This window comes from Leuresthes tenuis, unplaced genomic scaffold (assembly GCF_036924035.1).
Source record: "Leuresthes tenuis unplaced genomic scaffold, fLeuTen1.0.hap1 SCAF_6, whole genome shotgun sequence".
Lineage (NCBI taxonomy): Eukaryota > Metazoa > Chordata > Actinopteri > Atheriniformes > Atherinopsidae > Leuresthes > Leuresthes tenuis.
In genome coordinates this window covers 2,914,529-2,930,820 of record NW_027325360.1, presented here as the reverse complement: position 1 = coordinate 2,930,820, position 16,292 = coordinate 2,914,529, and the positions used below count along the sequence as shown (strand labels likewise).

Genomic DNA, 16,292 nt, shown 5'->3' with positions numbered 1-16,292 from the left:
CCTTCCTCGATCTAGTACTCAAATTGAGTGACTTATGAGGTGTGTTGAGCTGAGTTTCTGCACGCTGCCGCTGGCCTTCATTTTGCCTGAACTGGCCCTGGCCGTTGTTTTTGTCTGTGCTTGTCGCCTCTCAGGTATGGAGAGCTCCAACGACGTGGCTCTGTACTCGGGCCTGGGAGCCGGCATCATTGCCGTGGCGATCCTCGTGGTGGCCGTCATGCTGTACAGGAAGAACCACAGCGACTACGGCGTGGACGTCATCGACTCCTCGGCTCTCACTGGGGGTTTCCAGTCTTTTAACTTCAAGACTACCAGACAAGGTAAGAGAGAGCACCATCAACTGCATGCTGACACGAGGCAGCAACCACAAGGGCAAAAGGCAGCGTCATGAAAGGCCTCGGAGACAGGGCCAGTTGGATGATTGATGGCATTTGTTTGCATCAAGTAGAATGGCATGCAGCCTCCCTATCTGCGCAGGATTTATACCCCCATAATCAGTGAAAGGACCTGTCCTTCTATTTTGACAGACCTGCTCCTCTGTTATTTTGCAGCAAGAGATAATCAATCTCTGATAAACACCGGCACCTTCCACCCCCCCTCCCTCTGGACCACACATTTGACTGTCAGGCAACCAGTCTCCTCCATCAGATTACAGCGGCCTAAGCCACTGATGGATAAATGTGAGAGGTATGGAACAGTGAGCATCAATTCAATTTTTGTTGTGCACAGCAATAACTTCTGTAGCTCGTATGACTGCGACTGTCCCGGCCAGCCTCCCTACAAGCATCCATATTACAGTCACTGACACTTCTGGGTTGCTGCAAGTGATAGCCATGGCAACGACAGGTGATCCATCCCGCCAGGAGCGGCGGCCCCCAGCCACCACAAGGCCTGGGGAGTTGGTCAAGCTCCCCCAACCCGTGTCACAAGATTGGAAAGATGCGAGGAGAAAGGATCGGGAGGGTGTGTGAGGACTGTATTCAGCAGGTCATCAATCCTATTTAAATAGGCCAGCTCTTCCCATAGCTGCCTGCTGTGCCCTCCACCGGCCACAATAACTCCTTCCCATTTTCCTCTGTAGCAGCCAGGTCCCGGATCCCAGTGAAATGTAGAACACCTCCTTCCTCGTCTGTCCTCTTATGGTTTAGCAGCCCCGGTTTGTTTCAGGGGAACTTGTCAAGGTATTTCATATTCAGCTGCTTGTGTAGCGACTGCATCATTAACAACTCACCGTTCTCTCCATAAACATAGCAGGATATTAAACACCTTTTCCTGGGAAAAAGTATGGGTTTAATTGCGTGTCGGTAGTTGTTATCAGCACCAGAAACAAAAAAAACCCAGTATATTGGTTGAGTTAGTGATGGTCTCAGCTGCCGGAGTGTGTGAAAGACAGGGTGCAGAATGAGTCTCGGTCCTGACCCTGTCTCTCCACATTTCTTCTCCTTCTGAGTGATTTTTAATCAGAGGACCAATTCCAAACCCATCCCTCAAGGTATTCAACCTGAGCTACATTTCATTAACTTCTCTCATCTCACCGCTGCCATTCCATTTTCGTGGCGCCATTCTTAAAGATGCACACTCATGCGATAATCAGATCATTCTCCACTCGACCGAAGAGGAGAAAATTTAGCGGTGATCGAATGTCCGCTGCAGAGAGCTAATGTCCACTGAACTGGAGTTATTACAGAGTCGCCTGTTGGTTTGCTGTCAGTGTTTAAGTAGTTTTTTCATTCATTTTTGGTGGAACGTCACCTTAATAGCAATTACTTTCCTCTTTGTAGCTCTTATGATGCAGGTTCAGTCGGGGGATAGTTGCCATGTCTGCAGGAGCATTTGTCACAGGCAGTGATGTTAATACAGTACACTGTACAGCGGGGGGGAGGGGCGTGCATTTTACACCCAGGCCTTCAGTGCTGCCCTACCACAATTAAAATAGTCTTGACAATGACACCAGGACTACATGCTTTTGTCATTTTCACTTTGACTGGAACCTTATGTCAGGTAGAATTCAGTGATTTGACTCAAACCTGCAAGAGTTCCAGCAACTAAGTGGAGGGACATGTGTGCACAACTGAAAGTGTAAATATTATACCTGCTGCAGTGTTAGAAACTGTTGCAAACAGCACACATATGATATCAATGTCATTACCAAATCCACAACAAACAGACCGATGCTATGATAACCTGTTAGAAAAATCAAGGTTTTCCTCAGATTGCAGCCAGCTGGCCTTAAACAAACGTTCTACCACACACACACTCAAGGCCACAGCCAGATCAATGAGTCTTTACATCGTTCACAGCTCTGGCAACAGTCCATAGCAAGCAGCAGTGACAATAAGTGTCTATAAACACACCCAGAGCCAAGATAAAGTCTGTCTATTATTCCCCGCCACACTATTGTTATACAGTAGACAGCCTGGCAGTAGACATTAAACAACAATCTGACAAATAAATAACTCTTTGTATCATTACCAGTCATTTTTCTGTCGTGCCATTTTTTATCGTTACATAATCGTGGAAACAAAAATAACAACAAAATGACTAAACACAGCTCCCTGCAGCTAGCAGCTAGCTACGAGGATAGCCCCCCCTTATTCAAAATGTCCTTATTTTCTGAAGAAGTCCACCTAGAATAAAAAAAATCCACTTCTTCTCCTGCTTCAGCCATTGTGAGTTCTAATACAACAAGTAAAAAAACAAACAATTAAAACTAGAATCTATGGAGCTAAAGCTATAAACAAAAGTCTGTCCTACATGCTAGCTAGCTCAGCAAAATACACGATGCCAATGTAAGCAGCAAGGCCAGCTGAAAGGACCCAGTTTGTCTAAGAATACGCCAAACATGACAAAATCTGACCGGTTCAAACTTAATTATTTCAAGAGCAGACGGGATTCAGTTGAGTTTCTGAAGGCCTTAGAAATCAGATTGAACAAAACCTACACAAACCTCTGACCAGCAATACTTTTCAGACACCTCAGTCATAGATTTCTGACTGACTGGCAGAGAGAAGAGGTCCCGTAACCCGGTTATTTAAAGCATCATAGCATGTCAGATGTTATGCCGATGACACCAAGCTTTAGTTATCTGTTACTGAAATTATAGCTTTGTCTCAGAGACATATAGACCTGCATTATCTGTAACTTTCTACTTTTGAATTAATGCAAAACCAAGGCCTTCGTTTTTTGGCCAAAGCCCCTGTCCAGCTGCAGTTACTCTGGAGGGCATTGCCTTAGCTTTTAGATCTACTGTGAGGAACCCTGGAGTCTTTTTTCACCTGGACTTGTCTTTTTATTCGCATATATATTCACAAGCCTCGGAAACCTGCTTCTTTCATGTGCATAGCATCACTGAAATCCGTAGAAACTTGTCCCAAAATGACACGTAAAGGCTGGACGACTGCAATGCCATGTAGCCTGTGTGCTCATATGATTCCCAGAAGATCCTTCAGCTGATCCAAGATGCTGCAACAAGGGTACTGACTCCCTGTAAAGCTTAGAATAGAATTTAAGATGCCTCTTATTACTTTTAAATCCCTTAACAGCCCAGCTCTGACCTATCTGAAAGATTCTGTTGCTCCCTATAACCGAACAGGAATGCTTTGCTCATAGAATGGAGGCCTGCTTACGGTTCCCATCATTTCTACTAGAATAGGAGAACAGAGCCTTTAGTGTTCAGGTTCCAGCTCCCTGATTGGGAGTGAGACCCAGGCTTTTCAAACTACTGTCTAAGACAATTCATTTCTATCTAAAGTAAAGGTGGAATCATCCATTTTATCCTGTGGCAACATCATATTTATCACATTCCTACTAAGTCTTGACCAACATGTAATTATCTGATTTTCTGTGAATATTTCCCCCACGATGTCCGCAGAGGGGCTCCGTAGTTCCTGGCACCTCCTTCAATGACATCGTGTGTCTGATTCAGTGATGTGTGTGATTGATATTAAACACAGTAAGTTTTCCTCCTGTAGATCGGCTGAATCCTGAATATATCATTTAGCATCCTGCGCTGTCTGTGTGAGGCAGTTTGTGTTTAAAAGATGAATAAAATATGCAAGTTTGGTGTTTGGACCTCAGCAAATTCCACTTTGTTGAAAAAGACAAAAGAAGTCGGTTAAAGATGAAAACACTGCCCAGAGGTTTAACAGTTAATTACTGTTACATGCAGCTCTATTCACTTTGATTTACAGCGTTTCTGCAGCAGCGCAGTTGCAACAATGTGAATAAACACATTTTAATATAAGAATTAATTGGGAAGAAAATCAGTTGGAAAAGTCGAGTTTTGAAATGAAAGGTGAAAACCGGCACACCTCAGAAAGCTCATCACATATCCCACCCTCCATAATTAATGATTCCTCTAAAAATAAAACAACATTAGCCTCCTGCGTTGCACCCCTCGCCAGGCAACAGCTGGGCAGCAAGGACTCAGTGACTTCGCTGTTGTCTTGGCACGGCTGCCAGATCGATGCGCTGCGCTGCTCGCTCTGTTTGGCGGCGCCATCACGTTTAATGGCCACAGATGAAGGCCCGCCCTCCTGCCTCCACCAACACACACACACTGGGAGCTGAAGGACTCCCCTCATTTACAGAATGGACCTTTCCTGGCCCCCCTTCCTCTCCTTCAGGAGGACGACCGACCGTCCACAGGAGCTGACTCCAGCAGATGAATTATGGAGATCAAGCTGTGTGTGTGTGCTTGGTAATTAAATCTAACGCCCTGACCGTGGCTTTGAGCCCTGGAAGCCACGGTCCAGGTTGTGCTCCCTCGCCTCTGATGCACAGATCGCCTGCCTGGACGTGCTGCTTTAATTGGCGCCGGAGCTTCACTGGTCAGTTGCAGTCCCCACGTGTTTCTTAAACCTTGTTACCTGAGGGCACCCAGGCATTTGCATTTATTCAGAAGATGATAAGTGACTTCCTCTTTCTTAGAATGACATTGCTGAATGCAGTCACTGCATTGTGCAGTTCACATGAAGCACCTGCATAAAGTCTGACTCACACAAACTGAGTGGCACGTTTTTTCATACTTCTGCCATTAAAATGTAAAAGGATATGTTTTCCAGCCTTTAAACACTGAAATTATTTCCTTTGCTTTGCTACATCAAGAAATGACAAAGAAAAATAGCATATGCTTGACCTTGTTTAGCAGTATCTAGGGCACCAGCGAATTCATTATCTCATATGAGGACTCTTAAGTAAACACAGAGACTGTGCTTTGATACATTAATTAAATGAGTTCCCTGCCTCTTTAGTCCCATGAAAGCAGGCCTCTCAGGTGACTGTGTGGATGTGTTATCTCTCCATCTCTTTAGGCAACCCACTGCTTCTCAACTCCTCGATGCAGCCTGATTTAACAGTGGGACGGACGTACAGCACCCCCCTCTGCTTCCACGACAGCGCAGACAAAGAGCTCTTTGACCCCCTGCCTGACATCAAAGTCAAAGTTCAGAGCTCCTTTATGGTTTCACTAGGTGTGGCCGAGCGCGCAGAGTTCCACGCCAAAGCGCCCGCCGAGACCTTCCCGCGAGACCTGAGCCGTGACTACAGCAGCACCATGGACCGGCGCAAGAAAGGCCTGCTCACGCTCAACGGGCCGCTCTGCGCCAGCAAAGAGCAGCTGAGGACCAGCGGCGTGTTCGGACACCCCGGAGGCCGGCTGGTGGTCCCAAACACAGGTGAGCTTCACTGGAAGAAGGTGCGGGTGAAGCAGAGTGTCAGTCTCACTTTGGGCTTGTAATCAAAGCAGCTCCTGCACTCTGTTTCCATAATGACAGGCTGCAGTAACTTCTCATTATAGCAGCCATCAGGACTAAGAACTGTGTTTATAGGTGCAGCCGTTACAGCCTCCATCAGTTTCCCTCAGCTGCCACCCTGCTTGCTGCTGACCCAACCGATCTGCTTGGTCCTGAAAGCGCCGCCTGCCTTTGTTGTGTTTGATTGGTGGTCGTCCAGATTGTGGGACGCGGCTCCAAATCAGCAGTCAGAATCAGTATGTTTGGTTTTCATTGGGGGCGATTCGACCATTAAAGCAAACAAAGCACTGCATCTCTTTTCTTTTCATTGATCTGAGGTTTTCAAACGCTGCTTCCCCATTAAAATGCAGTTCTGTGCATTCTTGCATGCAGCTTTTTGGACCAGTCATGTCACTCAGACTTCGTACACTTCGCTCTGCTTGTGTGTTCCAGATGACACATCACAGCAGTTTATGTCAGATTTCAGAAATGTTCTGGTCTTGACGACAAACGTTAATCGGGTCAACATGATCCCTGTGCCATCATGCCTGCTGAACTGTAAGAAACGGGTTTTTTGTTAGCAGCGAGGGCAGCGGCGACGCCAGGCAGCAGACAGTGAAAGTGCAGTTACCTTAAATCTGTCACCTGTGTCTCTTACACAAGATTTCACTGCTGCTATAAATGGAGGTGGAGCTCAAACTGTCAGGCTGCAGCTTCTGTTTTCTGTCTCGCTTAAACGATTTAGGATCTCTGAAAATAATCACCGAGCTTTGCTTTGTCCGGACAAAAGTAATGAAACCAAAAATTCACACTTAAATGATGATCAAAAATAGTTTCTAATCTGGTGGGGGGCAAAAAGGCCCTACTTCCACATAAGATGGACTTTCACAGTATTTCATATAAGCTCCATAGGTTTACCAATATCTTTATCAAAAAACTAACAGGTATCTAAAACCTTCACTGAAATAAAGGACAACTGTATTCTCCTCTGAAAAACAAAAGATTAAAAGGAAGTAGCTTATATTAAAGCACAGGTATACAGGATATACCATTGGAAGATATTTAGATAACTGGAGATCCATATAACGGAGTGAACGGGGCTTAGAGGATGCGGCCTCTAAATAAGGCATTATCTGTCTTTATTTCACCAATACTTTAAGAAGAATGAATGAATGAACGTGTGCTATAGCTCTGTTAGCTCATAGCTGCTGTGTTGTTGTTATTGGTGGCTATCGGGGGGCTTATAGAGGGCTTTCTGCACACTTGTCTACTTGGATGACGTCATAGATGTCATAGCAGCTGCAGCACAGCTTATTCACTCCGGTAAGAACGTCCATCTTACTCAAAGTTGTCGTTCACGTCGTCAAAATCTGATAAATATCCTGCCATGTTGCACAAAACTAGCAGTAGCAAACTCCGTGTGAAGTTAGCCGACTGTCACAGAGCACGGAGTGAATAAACTGTGCTGCAGGGGGGCGTGTGGATGAAGTGGTCCCAGTAGAGTGCCTGTGTAGAAATCTCTCCGTTAGCTCTCCTATAGCTGCAAGTAGCCACATAACAGCAGCTATGAGCTAACAGAGCTATAGCACACGTTCATTCATTCATTCTTCTTAAAGTATTGGTGAAATAAAGACAGATGATGCCTTATTTAGAGGCTGCATCCTCTAAGCCCCGTTCACTCCGTTATATGGATCTCCAGTTATCTAAATAGCTTCCGAAGGACGCCGACTTTCACCAAACTGTTCTCAGTGAGCAGATGAACGTATTTCATGCCAGAAATAAGGTCCAGGTTTAAAAATATCGGAGTTCCCCTTGAATCAGGTCAGTTTCAAGGCAGCTGCAGCTTACTTGCACTTTTCTTTTGGCTGTGATAATAACACTGGGCCCTTTGGAATAGTGTATGAATGAAATGAACAGAGGTAGGTTTATGAAAGAGACTGTGATCCCATTGACTTAGAGAGGTTACTGTTAGAGAATGGACGAAATATTAAGAGCTAGTTAACTGAAAATGAAAAAAAGAAATTGGACTCTGCTAACATCTGTGTGAAGATGTTGACGAAACACTTTGGCAGAACTGAACACTATTATTCTTACATCCTTTTGAGCTACACAGCCATGTACTTCAGTCACTCTTTACTGATGCCATGAATCTTCTCATGCATGCTTTTTGTATTCAGTCACAGCCTTGATGATGTCCCAGAAGGCCCGTCTTGTTGGCACTATTCTGCCTTTATAGTTCCATGCATTTTCACTTCCTGTAAAAAGTTCTTGGGCATCCAAATTTTCAAAAACAAAACTCAAAGTTTAAATTAAAACGTTTAAAAGACTTCAGAACGTGCAAAAGTACTTTTCCTGTTCTGATACCTTTCCACAATATCAGCGGAAACCACCAGAAACATGTCAGATGTTATGCCGATGACACCAAGCTTTAGTTATCTGTTACTGAAATTATAGCTTTGTCTCAGAGACACATAGACCTGCATTATCTGTAACTTTCTACTTTTGAATTAATGCAAAACCAAGGCCTTCCTTTTTGGCCAGAGCCCCTGTCCAGCTGCAGTTACTCTGGAGGGCATTGCCTTAGCTTTTAATCTACTGTGAGGAACCCTGGAGTCTTTTTTTCACCTGGACTTGTCTTTTTATTCGCATATATATTCACAAGCCTCTGAAACCTGCTTCTTTCATGTGCATAACATCACTAAAATCCGTAGAAACTTGTCCCAAAATGACACGTAAAGGCTGGACGACTGCAATGCCATGTAGCCTGGGTGCTCATATAATTCCCAGAAGATCCTTCAGCTGATCCAAGATGCTGCAACAAGGGTACTGACTCCCTGTAAAGCTTCCTGTAAATAAGATGCCTCTTATTACTTTTAAATCCCTTAACAGCCCAGCTCTGACCTATCTGAAAGATTCTGTTGCTCCCTATAACTGAACAGGAATACTTTGCTCATAGAATGGAGACCTGCTTACGGTTCCCATCATTTCTACTAGAATAGGAGAACAGAGCCTTTAGTGTTCAGGTTCCAGCTCCCTGATTGGGTGTGAGACCCAGGCTTTTCAAACAACTGTCTAAGACAGTTGAGGCAGTCTAAGGCACCTGATTCAGATTAATTGAATCTCTTCCAAAGATTGTTACATTCTGCACAAACCAGCTAATGAGGCATTGATCTCAATCAGGTGTGTTGGAGCAGGGAAGCATCTAAAACCTGCAGGATAGCGGCCCTTGAGGACCGGAGTTTGACATCCCTGCTCTAAGACCAAACGGCTTGTGTTCAATGCCCGCTTTTTGTTTTACTTTTGTGTTCATTTTGACATCTTTTTCTATTCTTGAATTTGATCTTATTTTCACCTGTTTAAGTCTTACATTTGTTTTGAAGCACTTTGGGTTACAAATGACAAAGAAAGACAAAGAATAACAACCAACCTTCTCAACAGAGTTCAGTCGCTTACATATAAATACATTAACTTCAAATATTTTTCTCAGTTGGGTCATGGTTCATGGTGTCGTTCTGAATAACTACAGTATATCACAACCATGATTACATAAACACTCTCCTTGAACACCACACACATTGTACGTCTGTCAGGGAGAGTTATTGTCAGCGTGTCCCACGTTTCAAATGAGCTGATTGGAGGACTTTGGACAAACCGAGACAGTTGTCCACGAGGTCAACAGCTCTTAACCCCCACACTTACAGCCCTCTCTGTGGCTGCAGCCGACGGCCATCAACAAGCGTGGAGAGGTGAAGTGAAATCAGCCTCCTGCGGTCATCTTTAAGGCTGAGTGGAGGGATTGTTGCTGGTGAGTGCAGCTCTCATGCTGCATGTCTGCAGGGGCCGCTATTCATTAGGCTGTATGGCCAGCCAAACGCAGCACTCCACTGCAGATTAAAGAAGCTCTCTGGTCCTCTTAGTGATATGCATCAAAAAAGCACCATTCCACGGGACCACCCCATTGGACACATTCAAGTTTAAACGTTTCGAGCAGATTTCAGACTGTATTTTTAACCTCCTCCATACCTGTGATACAGGACTCTTGGATGGTTAAACCAGACTTTTACGCTTCATGTAGGTTCATGTTAGTCCAACTGATGTTGCATTAAATCATCTTCAGAGAGACTAAACAGCGGGACTCAAACTGACCGAGGCTTTCTGTCCATGCTCCTCAAATCCTAGGAGAGCACTTCATTTGTAAAAAGAAAAAAAATGCCTACAGCAAGTCAGAAATATGCAGAGAAAAGTTGTCTAATCGACCGCTCAACGTGGTGCTAACTCACAGTCGGCAAAATTGTTGGTCAGTTTCAGATTTTAAAGAAAATCCTAACGCATTACTAAAGAGTTTGGTCAATAAATCAATTCTCATCCTGTGCTTGTGTACTGGGACATAGACAATGCTTCAGTTAGATGATCTGGCTGAGCTAAAACTGTGAAAAATACATGCTAAGAGATGGGCGGATTCATCAAGTGTCAGTTATTAAGCAAACAAGGGTTTGCCTTAAACTGCAGTACCACCGATGGCCTCTAGGCTCAAAATATCTCTGGCTCCAGTAGATTAGTATTCAGAGTCCTCAGTTGTCACTCTTTAAATTTCTTCCTTCTGGTTATATACACTTTTTTTCTACTTTTTTTTCTTTAATCAGCGCCCACAAGTCAAACTCCACAAGCTGAATAACAACAAGCAATGAACTTCTCATTAGGAACAATGAGCCTAAATGAGACTAATGATACAGCAGAAGACATATATTTATTCATATATATATATATATATTCATACAGAGTTTTCCAGCATTGCTGTGACTTTGACCACTGTGGGAAGTTGGAAGATGTTTTATCCGTTATTTGAACTCTTAAATAACACAACAGAGAAGAAAAGAGCTCGTGTTTACATCATTTTTCTCTGTGGTACCAACAGAGCAGCCTCACTAACACATAACAGTGTTCATTTGATGAAAACAGACTAGTTAGAATGCACATTTCAAAATGTTCTCTTTCCACAGAGCTTCTCTATCTGTCATCTCCATCTCTGCTCCTCTGAACCTTTTATTTGTAAAGCAGGGCCTTTATATGCTCTCTGCGCCTCCATGTGAATGCTTTCACACAGCAGCAGATGAATGGTGTCAGGCAGCAGTTGCCCTCCACTGCTGATGTGTTGACATGTGGCAAGAAAATCTTCTCTCGCTTCTTTAAAGATATTGTATATTCACAAGTGTTTGAATGTGCCTAGTTTCAATAAATAGAGGTACTATTTAAATTCTTCCACACCAACTGCTTCATTCAGATAGATGTGTACTTTCACTCATGCATTTATTTTCTCTTTATTTATATAGTATTCAGCCAAGCACTGGCATACATTTAGTTTTTTCTTATCAAAAATGACCAAAAACCTAAATAAAATGTATTATTTCTCATTGATTTGATCCAAAAACATAGTTTGAGTCTCTGGAAAAACATATTTTGTAAAGAAAGGACAAGAGAAGCTAAAAAGTCAAGAAGAGAAAAGAGGGCTGGTACGATGATGTCACCAGCTCTGCTGTAATAATCTACACCTACACTAACTAATCAGTTGTATTTCCTTTAAAAGTGACATGGGAGTATGTCATTTACAGCCCAAAGTTTGGTTCTGCTTGTGTTTTGCAGAGGCCTGACCCTCTCATGAATGCACCTCTGATCTCAGCCTGTGCAACACGCTGTAAGCCCTCATTAAGCCCCATACCGTCAGGCTGCTGACACGTTTGTGTGTGTTTTCCAGGGGTCGGCCTGCTGGTGCCTCACGGAGCCGTGGCTGAAAATATGTCCTGGGAGATGTACATGGTGATCAATCAGGAAGAGGCAAGGTGAGGCTGGTGTTTACCCAAATATCTCTGTGAGCATCAATCCGTCTGTCAGTCAGTTTCTGTCTTATTATCCATCTGATCCAACTCTCTCTTTCCCTGTAGTTATTGTTCATCTTCTATTACGCCTTATTGTCTCTTGATTTAAGCCCAATGAGACCCTTTTTTAAAAATGTGGCTGTTTCACTCATGGGGATATTTCTGAGCTTTAGAGATGGACAGTTAGATGGTTTATTGTCGCTCTGACATGACATCAGCTGTCACTGTAAAGTACAGTGTTTGCTCCTTTCTTTCAGACTGTTCAAGCAGCCGTTTGGCTCCATTATGAGTCATTGTTATTGTGTTCGATCTGAGGTGGACTGCATCTGAATGACAAACTGTGTTCGCTGTGGAGACTGCAGACACTCGGTTTAAAGAAAAATATCTGAGAGCAGTAGATTTTGGTCATAAAAAAGAGTTCTTCTCATCATAGTCAGAATCTTTTGGAGGATCTTTGTCATGTAGCTATACCACAAAGGTGGTACCGTAAAGGTGGAACAAACCAAGTCAAGTTCAGTAGCTCATCGTCGATGGTGGAGATTGCTTCAAATAAAGAACATCTATTAAGACTGTCCTGCTATTAGCCATGTTCAGGACTCAAAGGGATGTTCTTATGAGCCGTCAGTATTTTCTCTGCAGCTGACAAAAGTCAGAGAATTCTGCCATGACGGCTAAGCTAGCCGCTACATTTGGTCATCACAGCCCCTGGTCAATGATTACTTATACAGCTGCCCTCTGACCTCACCTTCCTTATTCTCCAAGCTGAGGGCACCGAGCCATGATGCTGATGTCACAAAGTCACGGAGGCAGCAGTCAAAGGCCTGACACCATAACACCTTGACCAGACATTTTAAGAAAATAGACTCAACCTGGACAACGGTTCGGTTCTCGGTGTGAATTCTTAGGATGGTTTTGACTTTGGGACAAATCGCAGCAGCTTAAAACCAGGAAGAGGCAAACTGAGTCTGACCAGCAACATGAGAGGAAACCTCTTATTTCAGATTCTGTATAAGTTGCATTTCAACTTCAGTGACCTTTTTTAAGGTCCTCTCCTGGACCCCCCCATGTTTTAACCGCAGGACCAGGGGCTAAACAGAGCTCCAGGGTATGTTGACCCCCAGAAAGGGCCGAGGCAGGGAACTTGTACTTTTAAATTTACCCAAAATCTTAAGGAGCTTGCAGCACTGAACATGTCTGAGTAGTTGACCTTTTCCTCCACCTTTCTGTCTCATTCTTATTCGGTTTAACATCCACAGCAGCTCATAAAATCTACACCCGATAAAACACTGAATCTGAAAAGAAGGAAATGATTCTGATCCCGTGGAAATGTGCAGGTTTGGCTGAAGGTTCGGCTGCTGCAGCTTCAGCCTAATCAACCCTCTGCCGTGGCCCTCAGGGGAAATTCTGAAGATCCAGGGTTGAAAAAGTTGACGAAATGAGTTGTCTTGACCTGCAGGACTCCTCTAGCTTCCACCTCCTTTCCCTGTGCATGACTTTAAAGTTTTCCTGTCACGAGGAGGTTCATTTGGTGGATAGGCGACAGCTTCAAGTATTGCTCCTGACATTTATTTAACAGGCTACCTGTCGGCAAGCAGACTTGCGTGGGTCTCTAAGCCAACTTTAGGGCGACACATATCATGTCGGCTGTGACAGCAGGATGAAGGTCTGTCATGTAAAACTGCTTAAAATGCAGTGTGAAGCTGAACCCAACTGCATCAAATGTAAGCAGAGGATTAAAAACTTGAACTTTGCTCACATCAAGGCGGGGACTTTCAGATGGGAAAAGGAATTAGTTTGTTGTTAATGTTTAAGTTTAACCCCTGAAGGACACATTAAAGATAAGAAGGGGATCGTGCTTTGAATCCCACGAGTGAAGCGAGGGCTGAGGTGCTGCAAGGGAACGGATTCTTACGGAGGAAACAAGAGTTTTAATTCATTTTTTTAATTCTATGGCGAGCTGTGGTTTTTTTATTGGGTTTTTAGGGTTTGGGGGGGTTAATTCTCATTAATGTTAATGTATTTACAGTGTCAGAATTGAGTTAATGGTTTTTAAATGAAACTCAAACACAAGGTGTGTTTGTTGGTGGTTATGAAGCTGCAGAAAAGTGTGTCTCACTGATAAATTCCAGGATGAATTAATAGGATTAATTCATTTTTCTTTTAAACTGTTGGCATTAAAGAGAAATTTAGGTGGAAACGAGTTGATGTTATTTTGATTACTAGTTCGGATCTTTAGGGGGGTTAATTCTTCATTTTAAGGGGTTAATTCTCATTAATGTTAATGTATTTACAGTGTAAGAATTACATTAATGGTTTTTAAATGAAAATATGTGTTTGTTGGTGGTTATGAAGCTGCAGAAAAGTGTGGCTCACTGATAAATTCCAGGATGAATTTATAGGATTAATTCATTTTTCTTTTAAACTGTTGGCATTAAAGAGAAATTTAGGTGGAAACGAGTTGATGTTATTTTGATTACTAGTTCGGATCTTTAGGGGGGTTAATTCTAGGGGGTTAATTCTTCATTTTAAGGGGTTAATTCTCATTAATGTTAATGTATTTACAGTGTAAGAATTGCATTAATGGTTTTTAAATGAAAATATGTGTTTGTTGGTGGTTATGAAGCTGCAGAAAAGTGTGGCTCACTGATAAATTCCAGGATGAATTAACAGGATTAATTAATTTTTCTTTGAAACTGTTGGCATTAAAGAGAAATTTAGGTGGAAACGAGTTGACGTTATTTTGATTACGAGTTCGGATCCTTACCTACATCATGATCTCCGTCGTTAGTGGCAGCAGCTATCAGCAGTGGAGTAAACACATGCACCGAATGGGCGGTGGCACAGGTGGACGTCCAGAGGTGGCTTGGATGTGACTTTCCCCACGGCCGTGTTGCTGTGTGTTTATCCCCAGGGCCAGTGTGACAGATGGGCCCAGCAAGCCTGCCAGGCTGCCTCCCGCTCTCTACAGGAGTCCTTCAGGTGTGTTCGCATTCAGAGCCCCTCACAGGTGGTAGTCTGGGCTTTGATGTCCCATCTACTGTGGAGAAACTCAAGTTCACGCTGCGCGAGCCTGAGGGCTCTGCCATGAAGCCCTTCATTTAGCCCACTGACTTACTTCGCTTTGCTGTAGGAGGCAAAGTCAAACCTCCAATCCTAAAATCCCTTTTTTCGTCCCCACTGCTCTGAGAGTCAATATGTAGTTATGCACTCCTCTCCCTCTCAGTGTCAACAATGTGGCTCTCCAGAGGGGGGGGGGAGTCACGACCCAGAAAGCTTGTTTAAGAGATGATGAATACAGTGATGAATGGAAGCTGCAGCGCTGACGGACAAGCATCACAGAGCAGAAGACACAGATGTCTCCTGTGGCCTTTCATCTTGGCTGTAAGCACATTATTTATTCTGATCATAGCTAGGTAATGACCGTTGGATGGACCGAGCTTTCCCCCATGTGGGGGTGGGTTTGCATGCTTCCCTGCAGAGAGCCACACGGATTTCCAGTTTGCTGTGAAGTGTCACTATTTATTCACAGCTCTCTCCACTTGAGCAAAGTCACAAAAGGAAAGAGCAGCAAAATCACAGGGCTGTGGATTGTCCTGATAATGAGATTCAAACAGCGAGTTTATATCTGAGATCCGTTTTCCTTTTGTAATAATCATCAGAATCACATATTTTCACTGATCTTTCCTACAGAGTTTCAGTTTTCGCTGTGAAAAAGACTTGAGCCGCCGCTCATTTCTTCATAAGTTTTGGGATTTATTGAAACGTGCAAAAATAAATGTGGACACAGTTTGTAACTAATACTAATAAGCTTTAAAGTGAATATCTGGTCTGAGCTCCTTTATTCTCCAACACAGCCTGAACCCTCTGAGACAAGCTTTCTGTCATTTCTTTAAGGAGTCTTCAGGAATAGTTCTCCAGGCTTCTTGAAGGACATCCCAAAGCTCTTCTTTGGATGTGGGCTGCCTTTTGTTCCGTTCTCTGTCAGATGATCCCACACTGCTTCAATAATGTTGAGGTCCGGGCTCTGGGGAGGATTCATCCCTCCATAAGACCTGTTGCCACTGATTTTCAGTCCACTTCTTGTGTCATTTGGCATAGCTCAGCCTTTTCTCCCTGTTTCCCTTCCTTAAGAACGGCTTCTTGACAGCCACCCTTCCATGGAGACCATTTCTGATGAGGCTTGGGCCAACAGTAGATGGATCAGCTGAAGGTCCAGATGCATCTCTCAGGTCCTGTCAGGTCACAGCTGGATTTTTTCCTCTTTCTTAAGGACATCACTTTCAGATCCTGTTCATCTGCTGTAGATAGTTTTTTAGGCCTGACACTTCTTCTTTTGTCCTCCACTTGTCCAGTTTCCTCAAATGTTTTAAGGACACACTGCACACCATGCTGAGATATGCCAGGTTTTCAGCTAATAGCTCTTTGGGAATCACCTTGTTGCTGCAGAAATCCTATTTTCTGTCTGTCAAACTGTGTTTTCTTTGCTGTTTTTCATAGATGCAGCTAAAGAAATGGGAACAAATGATGTGTCTTTGTGACAGGCTGCTGGTAACAAAGTGCCTAAAGATACAATTAAAATGAGTTCCTTGATCAGCTGTCAGTGTTGTTCTCGTTCAAACTTCACAAGAATTAGTTCAAAGTTCAGTTCTCATAGACAAATGAAGCTAAATTACATCATGTTCGTAGC

At 43.6% G+C, this 16,292-nt stretch overlaps 1 protein-coding gene across 2 annotated transcripts in view; it reads left to right on the top strand.

Moving 5' to 3' along the window:
* LOC140309379 (netrin receptor UNC5D-like) overlaps nucleotides 1-16,292 on the top strand; it is a 194,136-nt gene that overhangs the window by 143,890 nt on the left and 33,954 nt on the right. For both annotated transcript variants that reach the window (XM_072387219.1, XM_072387218.1), the window contains 3 exons: nucleotides 135-320; nucleotides 5,313-5,675; nucleotides 11,485-11,569. In XM_072387219.1, the coding sequence (XP_072243320.1) occupies nucleotides 135-320; nucleotides 5,313-5,675; nucleotides 11,485-11,569 (634 nt within the window). The remainder of the gene's footprint in view (nucleotides 1-134; nucleotides 321-5,312; nucleotides 5,676-11,484; nucleotides 11,570-16,292) is intronic.